The sequence below is a fragment of the Stegodyphus dumicola genome, chromosome 8, assembly GCF_044657685.1.
Source record: "Stegodyphus dumicola isolate Sdum_Otavi_A_Nest chromosome 8, ASM4465768v1".
In the NCBI taxonomy this organism is placed as follows: domain Eukaryota; kingdom Metazoa; phylum Arthropoda; class Arachnida; order Araneae; family Eresidae; genus Stegodyphus; species Stegodyphus dumicola.
In genome coordinates, this window is record NC_140775.1 from 125234804 (window position 1) to 125257387 (window position 22584).

A 22584-nucleotide genomic window follows, 5' to 3' on the forward strand; every position below is an offset into this window, starting at 1 on the left:
CAGTTTTTCAATAAACGTTTATTAGTTAGTACAAAAATTTGAAATATAGATGCATAAAATATTAGTTCTTTTTGTGCTTACAATTCATAACACAAAAATTCGCTTAAAATTTTATAGTAAAATAAATGAATATCTGCGATGTTATCATCATTTGATTGGCGTTGATTCGAATAAATTAAGTTTTATAGTTTAGCGTAATAATTATTATTTATTTATAATTATTATTATATATATATATTTGCGGGGGGTTTGTTGTTGGTGTCATTCTTATTTGCAAATTACAGCATCGTGTGTTAATTGTTCCTCTTTGAATTCCTCTCTCCATACAGATTTGAGACCTGATACTGGTAGTAATTAGCACAGTATCTGTTGCACTCTTCTTCACTTTGTGTATAATGTTACAAGCGACTTAATTACAGCTCAAACTAATTTATCAATAATTACTCGAATTTTCACATTCTTTTAATGAGTTAACCGCACGGCGCAAGTCCGGCAAAAAAGAAAAAGAAAGAAATCAATGTTTCACACCGTTAATGAATGACCGGTGATTTCCGACATTAACGTTGGCCGATAGCTCGAACGCCATTCGATACGCATGCGTTGTCCTCATCAAGGTCATCTCCACGGAGACGACTCTGTTGACGTTACTCCGGCGAAACGCGGCGCAGAGATGGTCTTCATTCCGCAGCTTCCGAAGTTTTCTCTTCCTAAATTCTTTGCGCTTGGAGACGGGTGGCAGAGAATTTAATTTTGAATCTCGGTAACGGATTGGTCCGCTAAGATTCATCGTGGAACTCATACGGGGCGTTCTAAGGGTGCCGAAAAAATGTTATGGTGAAGTGATGGGGAAACATAACAGTAAACTCAGTCGTGAAGAGCTCGAAGAACTTGAAGAACTGACAAACTGTAAGTTTTTTTTTTTACTCCCTCATTTACCTATTTTTGTTGACACAGTTTATGAAATTTATCTTCATGCTCTTCTCCTCCCCTCCCCTAAATAATTTGAATCTATTTTTTTTAACTTTTCAAACTCAACTGATGAGTATTTAATTTAAACTCCTGATAATTTTATTTTTATTATTCCGTATTATCAATGAGGTATTTTATTTTGTTCTTATTTTTATTTATTTTTTAGTAGCAAAATTACCTTCTTTTTTAGTAGCAAAATCTAATAAAATACAATTTTTAAGGTGGAAACCAATTCTAATCTTCAATAAACAACAACCAACAGTCAGCCTTAAAAATTTAGCGGTTATTTATGATACTCTTTTTACCGAATATTTGCTTTTAATGAATATTTCCGAATGTGTATGTGTAATGTGTATAGCTACTATAAACTTTGAACGATAAACTTAAATCACTGAAATTTTGAATTATGGAGGTAATATCGGAATTTATAAGAGGATTATGATGTTTATAGTGCATTGCCCCTTCCTTATTGTAAAAAATTTGTTTATTTATATAATAAAATACTTGATTATTCATTCGATTGCGCATTATGTTAAAACGTTAGATATAGTTTTTTCGCATCGTATCTACTCTATAATTTCAACGGTTTGCGCTTTATTTGGTATTTTATGTCCTTTACTTACCTTTACTTTTAGTTTAATTGCATCATTGTCTCTCAGCAGATTTCCTTTATAATATTAAAATTGTTTCTTAATACATATTTTCCGATGTTTCTAAGATCCAATTTGATAACAGGGTTAATAATTTTTATTTCATAACAAATTTCACAACAAATTTGAAAATAAAATCTGTCAGACTACTTTCCAATCTAATTTCAGTATGCTGAAAATCATATAGCAAAATTTAGCTTTTCAAACGCTTTTTCCCTCTTAATGTTTTAAAGAAACATTTAGCAAGGTAAAAATAATAGACTTTCAATATATTATCTGGAAACTGCGAATGTTCATAGACTTCTGAGACGTTAAACGACGAAGGCGAAGGATGAGTAAAAAAAATATTTTCGCTTTTTCTGTTAATTTCTTCGAATTCGTAATCTAATTCTCATTTTCGTTATGCGTTAAAACCAAAATCTTCGCCTTAGGTACAGAAATAGACCAAACTTCTCCAATTATAAGAATTTTTTCGCATATGTCCGTTTTTTATTCCGTTAAAAAACCATTACTATCCTTTTCTCATTCCTTTCCCAGTTGCTCTTCAAGACGCTGAATTTAACTGAATTGTGTGTTTTGTTATATAATCTTTTTAGGGTCTTTCTGAATTAAGCACTTATCGATCTGAGAGGGTTTGAAGCTTTTCGGTTTTGTCGCCTCTTGTTTGTATGAAAGTAACCACTTGCTGTTTAAATGTCTTCTAATCTGATAAATAGTTACAGAATAGTTTCCCAAAGAGTTGGGTAAAAAAAAAAAAAAAAAAAAAAAAAAGAAATGTGTAAATTAGTCCTGAGTGCCATCCTATTACTTCTTACAGATTTCCTAACATTTACCAAACTTTTAAAATGAATACCAAAAATATCATCATATTCAAATTCCTTTATGCCCAAAAATTATCTAGAAGTGACTTAAAATGATTTATTTTCTAAATGTTGTGTAGTACGACCGATGCTTACATAGTTACATAGTTCATGACAGACATAGTTCATAGTACATGCTTATATACAAGTAGTTCATAATACGTAGATCTTTCATAATACGTGCTTACATAGTTCATACATATACATGCTTACATAGTTCATACATATACATGCTTACATAGTTCATAATATATTGAGCCAGTTACGTAATACATACATAGTTCATAATAATTTTCATTGGCTATAATACATAAATGTTTCATAATATACTATACCAGGGGTGGCCAAGCTCCTTGATAGTTCCAACCATTTTACAAAATTTGAAATTTTTCGCGAGCCGCAATTAAATACGTGTTTAAAAGGTATGCAAAAAAGGTATTAAAAATTTTTTTTACAGAAATTGTATTTATTGACGGTACAACTCTGATATACGCATTAATTTCACCAAATGTGGCGACGTTGAAAAATCTTTCGCTGAAGCTCGTTGGTTCGCGTCATGCTCTGTGTCTGAGAAGGTAGAGGGAAAAGATAAAATGGTGGAAGTTGTTGAATTGAAGTTCGGCAAAAAAGAAATATCACCGAGGCCATCCTGTTGAGGGGCAGTGAGTATTTGGAGGTGTGGAAAGAGGGTCTGGGAGATTATTTTTAGTGGCTGTGCATGATAGAAGTAAGGATTTGTGATTATTTGTGATTTTATTTATTTGTGAACCATAGTATGAATTTTCTGGTTAGTGTGTGTGACTGTCATATAAATATGATAGTGATTATGTGGAGGTATGAAACTGGTATTTCTGCTGTTCGAAAAAAAGCATTAATTCATGGTAAGTGTATCTTATTTTATTCTCGTTCTTATTTTGTAGAATGTTATGTTCATTGTATTTTCAGTATTAATTTCTGTCGTTATTGTTGTTTTTTTGAATTATTTGAAATTTATTTTAGTTTATTTTGTTGATTAGTGCGTAGCGTCTAGATTGTGCAATTCGTAGATTTTTTTAAAGCTGAAACAGAACGCTGTGCATATGGTATTCTTCGAAATTTATTGTTGTTATCTTAATTTATTAAAGCGAGGTGTGCATAGTTCGTCGATTCGTTTGTTGCCTAGATTGTGCAATTCGTAGATTTTTTTTAAAGTTTGAACAGGCTGCTGTGTACATGGTATTCTTTGAAATTTATTGTTGTTATGTTAATTTATTAAAGCGAGGTGTGCGTAGTTCATCGATTCGTTTGTTGCCTAGATTGTGCAATTCGTAGATGTTCTTTTAAGTTTAAACAGGCTGCTGTGTACATGGTATTCTTTGAAATTTATTGTTGTTATGTTAATTTATTAAAGCGAGGTGTGCGTACATAATTCGTAGATTCGTTCGTTGCCTAGATTGTGCCATTCTTAGATGTTTTTTTAAGTTAAAACATATCGCTGTGTACATGGATTTTTGTCAAATATTTTTGGTTAGAAACTTTACGTTTTTGCTATCTAAAGTTTTTGTTTCGGATTTTTAGCTTAAATTGTGTATTCAAAATGTGGTTTTTGCATTTGCGAAAACCGCATTTCTGGAGACATTTTAGGCTTAAAGTTCGAAATGTAGACAAAAAATTTAGATAGTAATATGGCAGCGTGGAGTTTCTCGCGAATCATTTTTGGCGAGAAATTTGGCGACTTGAGGGCGCATATCAGAGTAGTTCCATATTGAAAACATATAAATAAAAGTACAAAATATGCGTATTGAATTTCAATATTAAAAATTAAACACATTTATTTTACTTCTCTTGATAATTCTTTAAAATTTGGTGAATAATTGGTGACAGCACTTCTCAGTAATTCTTTCAGATGCTGGTTAGTTAATACTGATCGGTGTTTGGATTTCAAGAATTTTAAAGTGGAATAAAATGATTCGCATAAGTACGTCGTTCCGAATATTGAAATAATTCGACAAGCAGCCTTTTTAAATTCAGGATACTTCGATTCTGCTACAAATTTCCAAAATTCAGTAATCGGCATCGATTTATATTTTAATTGTAGAACTTGATCTTCTTGCCTCTGTATTAATTCTAATTCTCCGGATGCTTTTTGGGTCATAATTATATTTTAAATGGAAAACTCACCTTGAATTATGCTAATTTCAAATAGATTCCGAGAAAAATCAAGAGACGATGGACGGAAATGAAATTTGTTGCAACGTTGCACTTAGTCTTTCATATTTGTTGTCTGTAATTTAAAAGAGATTTTGAAACACATACGGAACGATAATAATTTTTTAAAATATAATAACACAAAAGGGAATTGGGGGTACATTTACAGAGAGCCACAAATAATCCTTCAAAGAGCCGCATGTGGCTCGCGAGCCGCAGGTTGGCTACCCATGATATATACAATTAAAAAAAAGGGGGAAGAGAGAAGAGAGATTTTATTGAATCAGGTGACAGGTGAATGCAGGGCCCGGACACCCGGACGACTTAATATGACAAATCGGGTGTCGTCAGGTACCCGCACCTATTTAGAATAACACAACCCTGGCGACTTCTTGAGAGGGCAGCATCGGAAATATATTATTGGAGAATATGCGGTATTGACGTGGCCAAACAAGGGCGTGTGCATATATATGCTTCAGTATACAATTAATAAAAAGTTTCATACATAGGTACATTGGTGGTATAGGTACGTTGGATACATATGTATATTGGTCTAAGTGGTTAATGAGATAGGCAAACAATAAACACTTATACATTAAAAGAAATGAAACACTGACGCAACTGGCGCAATAATGCAGAAGATGACAATTAATGAATACACGTAATCGTGTGTCATCCTATATGACTATACATAAACTACTAGAAATGATATCCATAAACACATACGAATGATGGCGATAAATGAAAACACATAATCATACATTATTCTACTGGACTATACACACATCAATAAAAATGATACATACACACCTATACGTTGACAGAAATGATACACTGAGAATGAAAATTGTGTATCAGTGTGAACGATGACAATTAAAGGTTACACATATTCGTGTATTACCTTACTTGGCTATACATATATATTAGTACAAATGATACACTTAAACACTTATACATTAATGGAAATGAAATACTGAAAATGGCACTTATACATTATACGATAGATGAAGAATAATGGTAACACGTAATCGTGTATCATCCTAAGTGGCTATGCATACAGTAATAGAAATGATACACTTATACATTAACATACATTTATAACATGGTAAATGATGCATTTATATATTAATAGAAATGGTACACTGACAATGATATTTTCACATTAATACGAAAGATGACAAGTAATGATAACACATAATCATGTATTATCCTACTGCGCTATGTGTACAAGAATAGAAATAAGACATTTTATGCACCTGTAAGTTGACAGAAATGTTGCACTGAGTGTAATGCCTGTGCATCATTGCGAGAGATGACAATTAATATTTACACATAATCGCGTATTGTCCTACGTGGCTATACATACATTAGTAGTAGTGCTACACTTAAACATTAATACTAGAAACGACACACTGAAGATGGTACTTGTGGATAAATATGAAAGATGACGATTAATAAAAATACATGAACATAAATTATCCTACATGGCTATGTATACATTATTAGAAATGAAACCTTTAACACCTATACATTAATAAAACTGATACACTGAATTGTGTATTAATGCGAAAAATGACAATTAATGATTATACATACTCGTGTGTTATCCTACATGGCAATATAGACATTAGTAGAAATGATACGCTTAAACACTGATACATTACTGCAGAAGATGCACTGAAAATGGTACTTGTACAGTAAAACGATATATGACGATTAGTCATAACACAAAATCCTGTGTTATTCTACATGGCTTTACATACATAGACAGGGATGGTACACTTAAACGAATGATGTGCAATGGATACAAAAGTGCGTTGATCTAGATAGTTAAAACTAAAGTAATGGTATGCAACAATTATTGGAGATGTACTGGTGATTAATGAAATATTGAATGACAATTAATAACATAGGTAAGAATGAGTGACAATTAATGAAGGCACGATACATAAGCACATTGCCATAGGTACATTGGATATAAAGGTTGGTTATGTGGAAAAGATAGGGTTGTGGTTAAGCCGAATCACACAAGTCCTGGCCTAATGCTTGCAGTCTGTCCATAATACTTTTGAGTTTTTAAGTGCAGCTGGTTGGCGAATAAAGAATCTTTTACAGGCTGGATCTGTGTTGTAAAACGGCATGTGCCACTCTCGTGTTAGTAGGCAGAAGGTGACATAATGATCCGGGCTACCTGGCTGGCCACACACACAGATGTTGGTATTTGTTATTCTTCGCTCTAGAAAATATTCGGAGAATGGACCATGACCCGTTATAAATCTGGTGATGTGTGGCTGAGATATCTGTTTGTCAAGGCTGGCTTTGTGAGCGAATTCGTAGGTCCTTCTTCCTTGCGGAATAGAATTCCACTCTTCCTGCCATTGCTTGAGTGCGGCGTTTAGAACAGCCTTCTTTACATAGGATTTTGGTAATTTTATTGCCAGTTGTTCCTCATTGAGATTGCTTGCGGCTTCTTTGGCTAGTAAATCTGCCTCCTCATTCCTGTGGTGTCCAGCGTGTGCTTTAATCCAGAAGATGAGGATGCGTCCTTCGTACTGGTGCATGTTTTGCTGAATGCGCCTTATGATGGGCGACCTGTGAAAAGGATTCCGAATTGCATGAATTGCTGACAGGCTGTCGGTGTGTATTTGTGCGGTGGAGTAGCTAAATTGACTCGCTGCTAGGATTGTCTGGCGTATGGCTTCGGCTTCCGCCTGAAAGACTGAATTGCCTGCGCCCAGAAAGCCTTTCCAAGACCTTAAGATGCTTCCATTTCGTTTGATGGTATAGCTACAGCCTGTCGTTTCATTCACCTGGGAGCCATCTGTATAAATCTTAAGGGCATTAGAGTGATCTTTGTTGTCTTCAAGCATCGTTGTATAAGCATGGACATTCTTGCAGAAAAGGGTCGGGTGTACTTCCGCAACTTGTAGATTGCTCTCAAAGTCCTCCGGTGAGAAATGGAGGTTCTGGTAGTGAGCAGGATGCTTAAGGAGAGTGACTTTTGCGATGACCGCTTCCATTTGGGCACGTATGTGCAGTGGAATAAGTCCAGCCAGCACTGTGGCTGCTGCAGTCGCTGTGGTCCTGTAGGCTCTCGTGATGGTCAAAACAAATGGACGTTGAACGCTGTTCAAAATTTGTTGCTTCCTCGTAGTCATTGGAAGTGCCTATATGGCCGCTCCATAGATAAGTATTTTTTCTACCACTGTGCTGCATATTATCTTTAGGATGTGGGTCCAGAGCCCCCAGTCTGAGCTTTGCATGCCCTTTATTCGGGAGGCTATTCTATGAGCTTTGCGTTGAGCTCGCAGATGAGGGAGCCAGGAGAGTTTTTCATCGATTAATAAGCCAAGAAGCTTTAGTTCTTTCACTCGTTTTACTCTCCAAGACTAATGGAAACCTGCAATCTTCCTGACTTTTAGGATTAATTTCATTACAGACATTCGCATCGCAGTTGACGTCGATCAAGAATGTATGAAAATACTCATAATCTCCACTCTCTACAACAGAATATTTTAGAAGCCATCGCAACTATATGAAATGAGACTAAACAATATTTCGAGATTTGCAATTCGACAAATGGAGTAAATAATGGCAAGGATAACATGAAATCTTTGGACATGTCTAACCATTTTAAGACGTAAATCATTTCGCTGGATTAAAATATAGCAATAGCATATTTTAATCCAGAGAAACGCTAGCATTCTTTTCGGTGACCTTCTACCGAGTATCTTTTTTTACCGATACTTAACAAGCTGGACCTAAAGATTTCCAAGCAGAATCAGTAATATTCTTCATGAGAGCAAATTTGCATGATTTTTTTTAACTTGATTTCTTATGCATTTGCATTTAAAGGTCTAACGAAAACTTCAAAATGAACACAAGAAGATTGTCTGCTTAAGAGAATGAAGGACTCTGTGGAGGTCTTTCTGACGTATTTAAAAAACTGAGAGATAGATGTCTTGTTTAAAAATGTAATACCAAAAGATAATGTAAATATATTACATCACTCAGAAATTCGTAGCCCATTTTTTTACAATGCCCAGTTTTTTTCCCGCAATAAATAATAACCCTGATCCAAATTTATAATTAATCCGGATTATGAAGATTTAAGGGGCAGCCAGATACAATTCAAAACTCTTACATTATTCAAATGATCAATTAAATAGTTTTCATATTATTTTCAAATAATTTACATTAGTCACCTTTATGTTAAGAAAATCTTAAGCAATAGATAAGAACATTCTACTGACAATTAATTAAACATTTGCTTATCGTTTGTCACAATTAAACATAAACACATTTAGAAATTTTAACAAATTTAAAACATCTAGCCGATAAAATCCATTAGCAATGCATATCATTTATAAATATTAGAGGAAAGGTTGAAGTGAAAGGTTACAGATTACTTACGGAGACTGTCTTCATTAGTTTCAGCGAACTATTTTTGTGAAGTTCTTCAGTTTTTACTTTTATCAATCCGGAAACTTAGATAAATAGTAATAAAGTGGCGGATCCCCAGTTGTTCGACTGTCGGAGCCGGAAATCAAAATGAAGGTAATTTAATCTTTCCATCGGATGCCATTGTCTAAGAGTGTGGAACGGTAGTCAGATATGATTTTTATGTGCCAAGCAATTTGCACCAAGAACCAGAGTTGAACGGTCGTTTCTTTCACTTTCAACTCCATTTCATAGGTCTCATGCACTCTTTCTCAAGGAAATCGTCAAGATAAGGAATGTTTCATACCAAAACAAAACCCCAAAAAATTAACTAATTATGGTTCCCGAGAGAATAAGCAGGTTCCTAACTTTCACAATCGAAAAAATTAAAAGAGAGTGCTTAAATGTTTTTTTTATCAAAACTTCTTTTCAAGAAATGTTTTATAAAAACCTTTTTTTTTGGGGGGGGGGAGGACCCTGAAGCTTACGGAAATGGAAAGACAAATTTTTTTATCCTTTCTTTCCAACAAATCGCAAAAAAAAAAAAAAAATAACTACACCATAAGAAGCTTGATTATTTCTCGAGTCAAGTTGTTACATGACATTTCTAAAGAACTGACTCGCATTCACATTGGACATGAAGAAATTACCTAGATAGCCTGCCCTTTTGCCGAAATTCAAACCTGGCTCGAATGTTCAGCAGTTTTTACTCCCTCTGCTGCTGGTAAATCTCTCAATATTTATAATTTTTGGATTGAAAATATTTCTGCTTCAGTCTTGTAGGTATCACTAAACTTACAAATGCATTAAATTCAAATGATTTAAGCTACGTTATTAGCCCAACGGGCGTTAGCCCAGAAGGCTATTAATTTCGTTTTGACATTTTGCGTCGAAAAATTTAAATGTCCGTTTCGCTTTTCAAATTGTTGTCAGCAAATATTATTGCACTGTGTTAGATTTAAGGAAATTAAATAACGAAGAATCTGCATAAATGTATTCTTTTCATGTTATGTCTTATACAAGAAAAAAAAAACTGCATTGCCAGCCTTTTCTCAAGAGTACAGAACATATATTAGTAATAACATTTCCTTAATTATCCTAAACTAGAACTACGCTTTTTTTCCTTCATTAGAGAGAAGTATGAATCTATAATTTAATGCATTTTAAGTTTGGGATTTTTAAACAATTCTTGGAGAATGGTTAAATTTATGGATGATAATAAAATAAAACTAAATGTATAGATGGCTGGAAAATGGGGAAAAATAAAGATAAACACATAGTTATAAAACTGAAAGCAATCATTTAACTCAAAAAAGAAAGATAGCAATTCGTAACAGGAAATATGTATAGAACATTTTGGCGCATTTTGTATATTAACTGCTAAAAATCAGAATGAATGCTATTAATTAATTTGAAAACTAATAGTTAACTTGAAACGTGGTTGCAACGCGAAGAAATAAGAAAATCATAAGAAAATTATTTTTCTTGTAATGATCTTTCAGAACTGCTTGCATGAAAGGAATTACAAAAACATGGCTTTAATACATTAAATAATTTATATGATACAGCACATCTGAATTTAGTTCAATAGCAGCCGAGATTTTAAAGTCATCAAACACTTCATGAAACTTCTGTTTTATTCCGTTTACCCCATGTGTAACGTAATTACGAGCCAGTTTTTTTTAAAAAACCCTCCAATAAAATACACTTCGCTTTAAGAAAATGGCCTTCATATATAAGGTATTTCTCCCGTCTTCGTAGCATGCCTTCGTGGTGTAGTGGTCAGCACGCTCGACGCGAATTCGAGAGGTCCGCGTCCTAGGGAGGGCATTGCTCATTTTTCATATATCCTGTTTCGAAATAACCTAGTGTCTCTACACATATATCTGCCATATTCAAACAAGTACTTGCATTTTTATGTGGTATTCTGTAAATCTGCCAATGTACTACCATAGGGATTTTGCTAGTTTTCAAAGTCTGTGGATAGGTGGGAGTGAGTATTGCGTTTTCCACAAAGAAACTAAAGTTTGACGTAATTGACATTTAGTTATTTTTGGCGATAAACTCCACGCCGCCATATTACTACCTAAATTTTTTGTCTACATTTCGAATTTTAAGTTTAAAATGTCTTAAGCTAAAAATCCGAACCAAAAACAAGAAATTTAGATAGCAAAAACGTAAAGTTTCTAACCAAAAATATTTGACAAGAATCCATGTACAACATCAAACGTTACGTTTTAACTTCAAAAAACATCTACGAACTGCACATTCTAGGCAGCGAAGGAATCTACGAACTACGCACACCTCGCTTCAATAAATTAACATAACAACAATAAATTTCAAGGAACATCATGTACACACCATTCTGTTTAAACTTAAAAAGAGACCTCTACGAATTGCACAATCTACACATTGCGCACAAATCAACTAAATCAACTAAATTACAAACAATTAAAAAAACAACAATAACAACAGAAATTCATATAAAAACAATGAACATAACATTCTACAAAATAAAATGCACTTACTATAATACATTCCTGAATAAAACTTCGCCAGTCACACAACGTCTCTGAACAAAAGTGCCACAAATTTGCTATATTACATGTCTTTCTGAGATTCAAAATTTCGAAAGTAACGATAAAAACTTCCTCCAACGTTAACATACTACACGAAAACCACAGCCCAAATCTTAAACTCCGCTGACAGCCACATACTTTACCAGCAACCATTTGACTGCAAATCCACACAAAACTATCAGAAACGCCCTTCTTCGTCCGAAGCAGCTCCGCATTTCGGACTCCGTTTTAAAAGTCTCACAGAAACTTCAAAAATACACTTCAATCCTCATAAACATACCCGTGAACAAATGACTCGTTAACAACTCCAACATCGTACCTTTCAATACTAAATTTACTTTTCACACAATCTAAATTACGCGACTGAGATCTTGCCACCACGTCTAACATTGCAATATAGGCCATTTCAAAACACGCACGACACGAACCAACAAGCAGTTAAACCATTCCAGGAAAAGATTTTTCAACGTCAACAGGGTTGCCATACAACACGCAATCGCGCCAAAATCCAGCGCAGAACACATATCACCATATTTCTTGTAATTAGGGCGCATATAAGAGTAGAGCCTTGGCTTGTGTCATGCAAATTATTTTGTGCCATCTAGACAAAGTGATCCGTTAAGCATTTTATCAGATTGATCCAACGCCATCAAGTATATATTACAGAAATCAAAACATCGGGTGAACGCGTATACTACAAATAAGTAGTGTTTCATTTTAAATAGATCCTTTAAAATAGCTTTTGACACCTGATTTCTTTAGTTACCTAGTTCGAACGCTGCGCTAAAAAATGGTATAACATGTTTTCGTAGAAAATGAATTTCATGTATTCTCGATTTCTCTGGCCTGCACTCGTTTATTTTTCTGTTCATTTGGTAAAACACTTCGTAATTATTCTGTTTATTTGAGGAAATATTTCTTACATCCAAATATTTCCATTACTTTATTTAAGAATATACGAAAACATTTAAATTTGATATTAAAAATTTGACAATTCTGTTCAATTTCTGTACAGTGTAAAATTGTACTGAAGTAATTATCAATTTTAGTAAAATAGTAATTGAAAATCGCTTCTATAACTAGCATTAAAATGAAGAACTTTACATACCTATATATTGATTGATAAAAATACAATATTTGGAGGAAAGAAAAGCTCTGCTCAATGAAAGGCAGCTAATGTTACAATATTCTAATACAGCAATAAATTAAAACAAATCCCTAATACAAATATAGCACCACTAAGAGATATTAAGTATAGTAGAAAGGCCATCATGAGGCTTTCGCAGACCTCCTCCACGATCAACTCTAATAATCTCCTTCAGATAAAAAATTCACTGATTACAGTGATTAGTGTAGACGGTAGAATTAGTTGCAGCATACTGCGAAACCTTCTCAGGAAAGTGGATAACAAAAACACTGGTGAATATCAATAACATCTCTAACATTGCTAAAACTGTCTGAAATTAAACAGGCAGAAATCCAGTATCCATGATAGTTTTTTAAATGTTTTAAATGTTTAAAATTTTAGAAAAACTTAACCATCGAATTAAAAAAGAAATCAATGAAACGTTTCGGCTTGAAATCGAACAGCTAATAAAAAACTGCATTGTAATGTAAAAAATGTTTCAGTAGTGTCAGCGTAGTACACTATAAATGTTTTAATACGGTTTTACGTATGAGTAATACAGAAATTATGCTTTATATATTCCTTTTCCCCTTTCTTAAATAATGGTGTATGAAGAAATTTTTCCTTGTCTAAAATCGAGTTGCAGTTCCATAATAAAAAGACACTTGAAATCAGATATCAAAATTTATTACTGCCTCAGAACAGCCATCTCTTTAAAATTACTAAAGATTTTGTATATATTTTTTCACTTCATTTAATCCACCATTTTTAAAAATCAACTGAAATATCTTCACAAAACGAATAAAAGATTTTAAAAAACTGAGCTTCCATTCACATAGTAAATTCTTTATTTTACAATTGCAAATTTTTTAGTCTGCAGATGATAAACGAATTTAACTTAAAGCTTAAAATCTGGAAAATGAATTTGCATAACACTTAATACAATATGAGTGAGTTTTAAAGCATATAATTGTTTTAAATATTTGCTTAAAATATAAATATACATATGCATAAATATACTTTTAGTTATTAAATAGTACTCGTGAGTCATAGAGAAAATGACTATTTATTATAATATTCATCAAAATTAAGTATATTCAGCTTAAATTCTAATTTTCTAACTAAGTATTCTAATTTAGCTAACAAGGAGCAACGTACACTGTGAAAAATAAGGGGGACAGTTCTATATCTCCCGTTCTCCTGGGACGATCGACAAAATTCAAATTGCGTTATTCATGTCTCGAAAGCGCGGCTAAGGATATATATTAGATTTATATACAGCATTGTTGTAGCAAATTTTGACAAAATATAGGACTTTTTTTTAAATAACATACGAATTCTTTTCCATATTTCAATTCAAATTATGCCTAGATATTAAATTTTGTAAAATTTGGTGCGAAATTTTCAGAGAAATTCAAAAATTTATCTTGTCCCAATTTTTTTCAGTTTGCGCCAAGAATAATTCACTTAGCGAACTTCTTAACATGTGGCAACCAATCTTCTTTTCCCTTCCATTATGTAGGAGCAGAAAAAGAGGCACCTCGTTCCTACCTTTTTGCACTGTGCTTGAGCGGAAAGAAAGTTACATCGTTCCTACTTTGAAATAATTTTAGTAAAGTGTCTAAACCACATTTGATGTTTTATTGCTTTTAACAAGTATGCCAAATTTCAAAACACACCAATATATAAATTCACGCATTTCTTCGGAAATTTTGAATAAAATAACTGTAGTTTTTTGCAGGTATACTTAGAAATACGTCTACTTTAAGAATGTGGTAAACATTTTATGGATTATAATACAAATTGTTTTTAGAAAATTTTTTAAAAAATATTTAAAAATACAAATTTTGAAAAATAAATCATAAAAAATGGGTGAATTTTATTTCGAATGAACCTGAATTTGAATCAAATAAGTTTAATAAAAAAGAGAGATTAATAAATATATACCACACTCAATTAACATTGAGGAGCTAAAATTTTTTAGACCTAATATTTTAAAAACTACTCGTGCGATGTTTACAAAACTTGCCAGTTTGGCGTAATTTGAGTCTTAGAATCGATATATGGAAAACAATTGGCATGTCATTTCAGAAAAGTCCGATTTGGTGTCAAAATACCTATACTAGAACAATGCTACATATAAATCTAATACATATCCTAAATTTCCGAATAGAATAAGAGAGATTTACTGTATATTCCGGCGTATAACGCATACTTTTAATACAAAAAATAAGACCGAAATTTATGGGTGCGCTTTATATGCCGAATATAAAAATGATAGATTTAAAAATAAAGAAAAGATCAGAATGCAAAAATTTGATTCTGCATGTACCTAAAGGCTGTTTATTTAAATGAAATGACACCCTTTCTGAACTTAAACATTTTCATTATCGGATAACGTGAAAAGTTTATCATATTCGTCTTCCGTTATCATCGAATACATCATCGAATTCTGTTTCATCTTCACCATCACTGTTACTGTGATCCATAAATAAATAATAATCTACTGTTCCATTGATTTGAATGTTTCTTGATTGTTAGACATACTATATTTTTAAGTGACTTTTGAATTATATCGCGTTTAATTTCATTACATGCTTTTATTGTCCAATAAAACACTATTTCTGGCATGACGCATTAAGCCTCCTTTTGTAAATGCTTTTTCACCTTCTAACATTCACGTATTCCACTGTCGTTTTAAATTACCTTTCAATGGTTTATTGATACACGTATCAGAAAGATGAACTAGTGGAGTTAATCCGCCTGGAATAACGTCTTTGTCTGTATTACACTCTTTTCATCAATTTCTTCGTATTTTTCATTAAATGGTATCAGAATATGTCCAAAACTTTCTGAATTCTTTAAAGCAACATGAAGCTTTTAAACCAACTATATCTTATCCAAAATTTCACACCGCTCTTCGTCCAACCATCTTTTCTCTTCAACGTGAGTGAAAACATCATTTGGGAAGCTGGATTTCGGCATCGTATTTATTTAAAAATAAACATGGGCATTTTTTAAATTTATGTAGATAATGGTTGGAAGAATTCAAGAGAAGACGAGAATGTTAATGGAGGCAAAAAGCCTAACTCCGCCCATGCCTATGCTATCTCTTCTACTCTTATTCACTTCCACCAAGATGTAAATTAAATAATGTACATAAGCACAGAACTCCGGAGCCAAAGTTTCGGAGAGAAACTTTGCCAGTTATCGTAGAACCGTTACTCTGCTATACCTTCTTGCTACGACTAACTAATTTATCGGCTTTTAGCTTTGCTAGCCGCATTTACTTCATGAATATTTAGGGCCGAATCAAAGCTTATTTAAACACGTACTCCTTTGTATTTAATACTTTAATTTAAGTACAAAAATTGTTCTACGTTCCCCGCAATTAGCGGCTATTAGGTTGCTGTTATTGTATGGGTTTGTGTTTGTGTAACCGTTCTTTCGTGTAACCTTGAAGCTAACATGCTATTAAGCCAGTTTATTTTTAACCTTCATCGGAGTGTGTGTTTACTATGCTTTAAAGGTACAAAAGAAATCTTTTTGTCTTTTCTAGGAACTGCTATTAAAATAGTATAAAGCTGTGCATATGTATAATGTTTCTGTAAATTATATGTCAATCGTAATTTGAACTTGACTTTGTTTTAAACTCAAGTTAGTTTCTTCTATGTAAATTTTTAATTTATAAATTTTTAATTTATATATGGAATTTAATCTCTGATTGAAAATGTAGTTTAAAGGTCAGCTGTGTAGGTAATTATGGTTTGATGTACTTATCTTGATTAGAAAAAAAAACTTCATTTCCTCGATATTTCAAGAAGGAGAAATACAACTTCAATGGACAAGCAATTTGAAGAGCAATGGAACACGCTACGTGAGTGGCATATGATCATTTTACTAGGCATCACTCAGGCGAACTGGCCATTAAACGATGGCATCCATCCAAGATAACGTAGGAAATGATTTAGGTGTTCCTGCTATCTGCCATTAAGCTTTTAAAGGTAGATGCTTTAAGCCTAATGCGGATCGCATTTGATGTTCCATAATTCACACATAAGACATGAGGAAAGCCTTTCATGATCTGTTATTGCTGCTGACTAGCTACGATATTCTTCCTTAAAACAGTGGAATATCCATTATTATTGATATTTTTCAATGATTTTACAAAACTATTGGGTAACCAGCCCTTTCAGAAAAATGAAAAGTACAATAGTTTTTAGAGTACTCTTTTTTTATAATGCACTATGTATTGTTGTTTGGAATGACAATGTCTGTACACAAATGTTGCCTAAAGCCTCATGTGAATAATATGGTTCAGAAAAATGACGATCCAGCAACAAAACAAGGATTCTTTGTGTATCAGAGTATGCATACATAACGTACTAATGAAGAAATACGTAATTTGGTAAATCATGCAGTACGATTTTGAAAACCCTTTGTATTCGAAGCAGGAAATGTGAGAAGAAATAAACAGCATCCGCTCAGAAATTCGAATTACACATCTTCCACTTGCCAGCTGGCTATGCTAACCGTTTACATCTTAAAAGCCCGCAAGAGGGAATGGGACAAAGGCTTGCCTTTCCTCTGCTTGAATGACGACTGGTCAGAGACAGCTCATTAAATCCGTTGCTGGTGAGTTATAGCCTGCCATATTTTTAATTCAAGGGCCGCGGTAGGAAATGTTAGATTTTTCGAAGCAAGGCAACGGGAAAAATCATCTGCGCCCTCTCCTCTCTCCTCCTCCCCTCTTGGGATTTAAACAACAGGGTCTTTTATTTCCTAGCTGACCTGCTAATTACTTACGCCACAATAGCAAATAAAGAAAAAAGAGATTATTCCTATGAAATGATTATTCTTTAATGTTTACAAAAATATTTTTATGAAACCTGCGTGGTTCATTAGATGTATCTTAAACAAACGTATGTAGTACGTACAAAATGTACCTAACATATTTTTGATTTACAAATGGACGGATGTATTCACATCCTATATTTCGCATTTTCTGTTAGTTTGTCGGAGAAGTGGGGTTGCTTATATAAATTGTTAGATAGATATCATCATTATGATTGTTAGATACATATGTACTTTTAGTTGCTAACAGTTTTTCATTTCATAGTTATTTCATTTGTACTATAAATTTATTTCATTATAATATGGTCGTCTTTATAATCTAATTCAATTCTATGCCATTGTTGCGTGCGTACGGGTTCGTTATGAAATGAATGCACAAGTCCGATGAAAAATGAACAAAAATTTATTATTATCACAACAAAAATGCTTAAATTTTCTCAAATTATCATGCAGTATTACAATATCTCACAGTAGTTATCTTTTAACTACTCAAATGTCCAATAGAACGTAATTCAAAACAGCTAAAGAACGCTAATCCGCGAATTCGCTACAATCAACAAAAGCAGTTTTCTAAACAACAACAAACTAAGCAACTCCTACAAACTGAGATGTTTTCCTCCTTTTATAAGATTTTAAAATCACGCGCTAGAATTTTCCAGTACTTTCTCGAAATCAAAAAGAGATATTTATTTATTTAATGCACGCGCTCTTGTATTTTCAATTTTCCGGTTTAGCTTTCTTTTAATATTCGTCACGCGCTGCACTGCGCGAGAAATAAAACCATTTAATTTATAATTGAACTAACATTAGCTTTTTAAATACCAAATTCGTAACACTGCCCCTTTCCCAAGGACTGCACGTCCCGGGCAGTACAATCCCTGGACAGGAAGCTAAACTTACAACTGTGGCATAAATGCATTAATAAGCATTTCATTACAATAATAAACAACATGAACAATAAATGCAATACAAAAAACAAATCAAATGCTATCAAATACAAATCAAATACACATTTAAAAACAAAATGGACCATGGTCTTATACTATTTACAATTATTTAAATTATGTACTATGGCCATAGTAATAAGCTAACCTGTCGTAAGAGTTCGAAGACTCACGGATCCGAACCACGACGTCATTCGTGTTCAGCACTGTATATGGACCATCCGAAGGTGACTGTAATTTAGGACTCAGTCCTTTTCGTTGAATTGGGTTCCACAACCATACCTTGTCTCCTATGTTGGATCTCTGTCTAGTAGCTCTTGTGTCGCATCTGGTCTTCATTTTCTCCGTCGCCAAGTTGACTCGCTTTCGTGCAGAACGGTGCATCCCCTCAAACCAGGCCTGGGCATCTTGGATGTGTTCCTCAGGCGATGAAGGCGCATCCGTAGGGCGACTAAACAGGCGGTCACAAGGCAGACGAAGGTCTCGACCGAAGAGCTTCTGGGATGGAGAATAGCTGGTAGTCTTGAGTTTCCTTTCGACCCTGGTATGATTTCGGCAGCTTCCCGAGCTCGATCTTTCGGACAAGGCGTCGACATTTCCAGGCGAGGATCCCTTTTGAGGATGGATAATCATGCCATCAGATGCTGAAAGCAGCTTATTGTTTTTGAAATCTAAGGAAAAATTGTATTTCCTTAAAAAGTCCAACCCGAGTATGCATGGATCTGTAATATCCGCCACATATGCCGTGTGATGGTAGGCGGCACTTCCAAACGTGATGTTTACGTTTAACTTCCCAGTTATGTCGATCTTGTCACCAGACGCAGTCTGAAGGGTAACACAGGATGGCGTCCAAATAAGTTTATCTTTAAACTGTTCAGCTAAATCTTTCCTAATGATGGTAACATTAGCTCCTGTGTCAATGATCATATTGCAAGGAACTCCATCGATATTCCCATTGATGGACAGTCCGTTATTGTTGCCACTCACTATAGAGATCTTAAGCGCTTTAAAACAGGGTTTTTCATTATCTCGCAACCTCCGTTCCTTGATATGGTCATTAATTTGTTTCCTGCGTCGTTGCTCAGAAATTGTCTCAATTTTCGTACCCTGGGGTGTTCTGCAATTCTTTCGTACGTGGCCTTCAGCTCCACAGTTCCAGCACTTTGGTTTCTTGTCAGTCCTTTTCCTTCCCGTGGCATTTAATTGTCTGTTTAAATCGTATGCCTTATTTTCCGTGCTCTGGGGAGTTCTGCAGTTCCTTCGTAGGTGGCCTTCAACACCGCAATTCCAGCACTTTAGGATCGGTTTTGTTTCACCACTATTCCGTCTTAAAGCATTCACTGGTCTTGTCAACTCATCCGTTTCATTATCCGTGTCCTGGGGTGTTCTGCAATGCCGTCGTAGGTGACCTTCAGAACCACATCTCCAACATCTTACAGCCATTTTGTTCTCACTGCTACTCCGTATCAAAGCATCGACTTGTCTGGATAAATCATCTAAACGAGCCATCAATTGGTCCCCTGGGTCGTGGACTCGCACAGCTCTGACTGGGTAGCGATCCCTAAGAGTTGCTTGCTGGGCTGCCTCCAATTTCACGGCGTACAACAGAGCGCTTTTTACATCCTTTACATCTGCCATTCGCAGTGCTTTCTGTATTTCAGGGTCCCGAATGCCATCGATGAAATATTGCAGCGACAGGATTTCCCTCGTTTCTCTCGGGCACTCCGTAAAGGCAAGGTGGGACAGCCTTTCAACATCCGTGGCGAGCTCCTGAAGTGTTTCGGTGGGCTTCTGCTGACGGGATTTTAGTTGAAGCCTGCTGTATTCTTTTAAACACTTCTCTCCAAAGCGCAGCTCCAATGCGCCAGATAGAGCTTCAAAGTCTAGTCTTTTGTTTTCGGGAAGAGTCTGAAGGATATCCGCTGCGTCGGCTCTTAGAGAAGCGGCGAGATGACAGGCCTTAGCTTGGGAATCCCATCCATTCGCATCCGCCACGATAGAAAACTGGGTCTTATACACTTGCCAGGATGTCTTCCCATCATATGTGGATAGCTTCAGAGATGGACGAGCAGGCATCGGTAAGAATTTAAAATCATCACTCTTACTCCCAGCCGTCGCTACGAATTTCTTTAAAGTTTCCAATTCTTTGGCAACCGCAGAAACCCGGTCATCAATTTGTTGTTCGATTTGTTTCTGAACGGAACAAACTCTTTCTTCTATTTCTTCTTTAACAGAAGAAACATTTTCCTCAATTTGTCCCACTTTATTCTCAACCACATCTATTCTGCCTTCCATAGCATCGAATTTGGTTTCTATTATGCAGGCAATTTCTCTTTTCATTTCGCATTGACTTTCTTCAATCTTGACTTGAACAGCTTTTATTTCTTCTTTAACAGATTCCTTAACAACTTTTATTTCGTCTTTAAAAGTTAATTGACCAGTTTGAATGGCCTTCATTTCTTCCTTAACGGATTCTTGGCTCAATTTCATTTGTTCCTGTGCCGTTTTCATTTCTTCCTTAAGGGATTCCTGGCCCAATTTCATTTCTTCCTGTCCCACTTCAATCTTTTCCTGTACGGATTTTTGACCAGCATCCATTTTCTCCTTAATTTCTTCTTTAAAAGATGATTGACCAGCTTCCATCTTTTCTTGGAACGCAGCAAAAGCAGTAATGAGCTGTCTCAATTGTTCTTCCATCCCTCTTGTTATTGGCATTCAAATCCCACCGCTGACACCAAAAATTGTTGCGTGCGTACGGGTTCGTTATGAAATGAATGCACAAGTCCGATGAAAAATGAACAAAAATTTATTATTATCACAACAAAAATGCTTAAATTTTCTCAAATTATCATGCAGTATTACAATATCTCACAGTAGTTATCTTTTAACTACTCAAATGTCCAATAGAACGTAATTCAAAACAGCTAAAGAACGCTAATCCGCGAATTCGCTACAATCAACAAGAGCAGTTTTCTAAACAACAACAAACTAAGCAACTCCTACAAACTGAGATGTTTTCCTCCTTTTATAAGATTTTAAAATCACGCGCTAGAATTTTCCAGTACTTTCTCGAAATCAAAAAGAGATACAGGGGTTGGACAAAAATATGGAAACACCTTTAAAAAAACATGTTTCTTTGCTTAATATGGTGTAGGAAACCCATTGGCATCCAAAACAGCTTGCAGTCTTCTCGGAATGGATAAATACAGTTCCTGTATGTTTGCCAAGGGAATATTATACCATTCTTCCTGCAAAACGGTGGCAAGTTCAGATAACGATGTTGGCGGTGGATAACGAGAACGCACTTTCCGTTCCAATGTAGACCACAAAGGTTCGATAATATTCAGGTCTGGTGACTGTGGTGGCCAGGGAATATGGGACAACTCATCCTCGTGCTCAGAAAACCAGTCCTGGACAATGTGAGCTGTGTGAACAGGGGCTTTGTCGTCTTGGAAGACACCATCACCATCGGGGAACAAAGTTTGTACCATGGGATGAACTTGATCGGCCAAAATGTTCACATAAGTCTTGGCAGTCATGTGCCCTGACACAGTTATCATGGGTCTAGCAGAGAACCACGATATGGCTGCCCAAACCATAACAGAACCCCCCCGCCATGTTTCACTCTTGGCAACAAGCAGTCTGTATTATAGGCTTGAGATGGCGTTCTCCAGACGTAAACTCGGCCAGAAGTGGGAAACAATGTGAAAGTAGACTCGTCAGACCATATTACTCGCTTCCACTGCTCTATAGTCCAGGCTTTATGACTTAAACACCACCTTTTCCTGTTACGGGCATTAGCATCACTGATGAGTGGCTTCTCAATTGCAGAACGGCCAGCAATTCCCTGTTTATGAAGCTCCCTTCTAATTGTTTTGGTACTCACAGGCTTCGGTAACACAACATTCATTTCAGCAGTAACTTTTGCAGCTGTGGTCTTCTTATTTTTCGTCACAATTGCCCTTAACGATCGTC

General features: G+C 34.9%; 1 protein-coding gene across 3 annotated transcripts in view; it reads left to right on the forward strand.

The window, feature by feature from the left end:
* The first annotated feature begins 641 nt into the window (after positions 1 to 641).
* The window catches only part of LOC118185170 (uncharacterized), a 121082-nt gene continuing 99139 nt past the window's right edge, over positions 642 to 22584 (forward strand). For 2 of the 3 annotated variants that reach the window (XM_085822376.1, XM_035354982.2), the window contains exon 1: positions 642 to 906. Coding sequence is in view for 1 of the 3 variants with exons in the window: in XM_035354981.2 (XP_035210872.1) it covers positions 843 to 906 (64 nt within the window). In the remaining 2 variants the exon portion in view is untranslated. The remainder of the gene's footprint in view (positions 907 to 22584) is intronic. The other variant, XM_035354981.2, reaches the window with a different exon arrangement.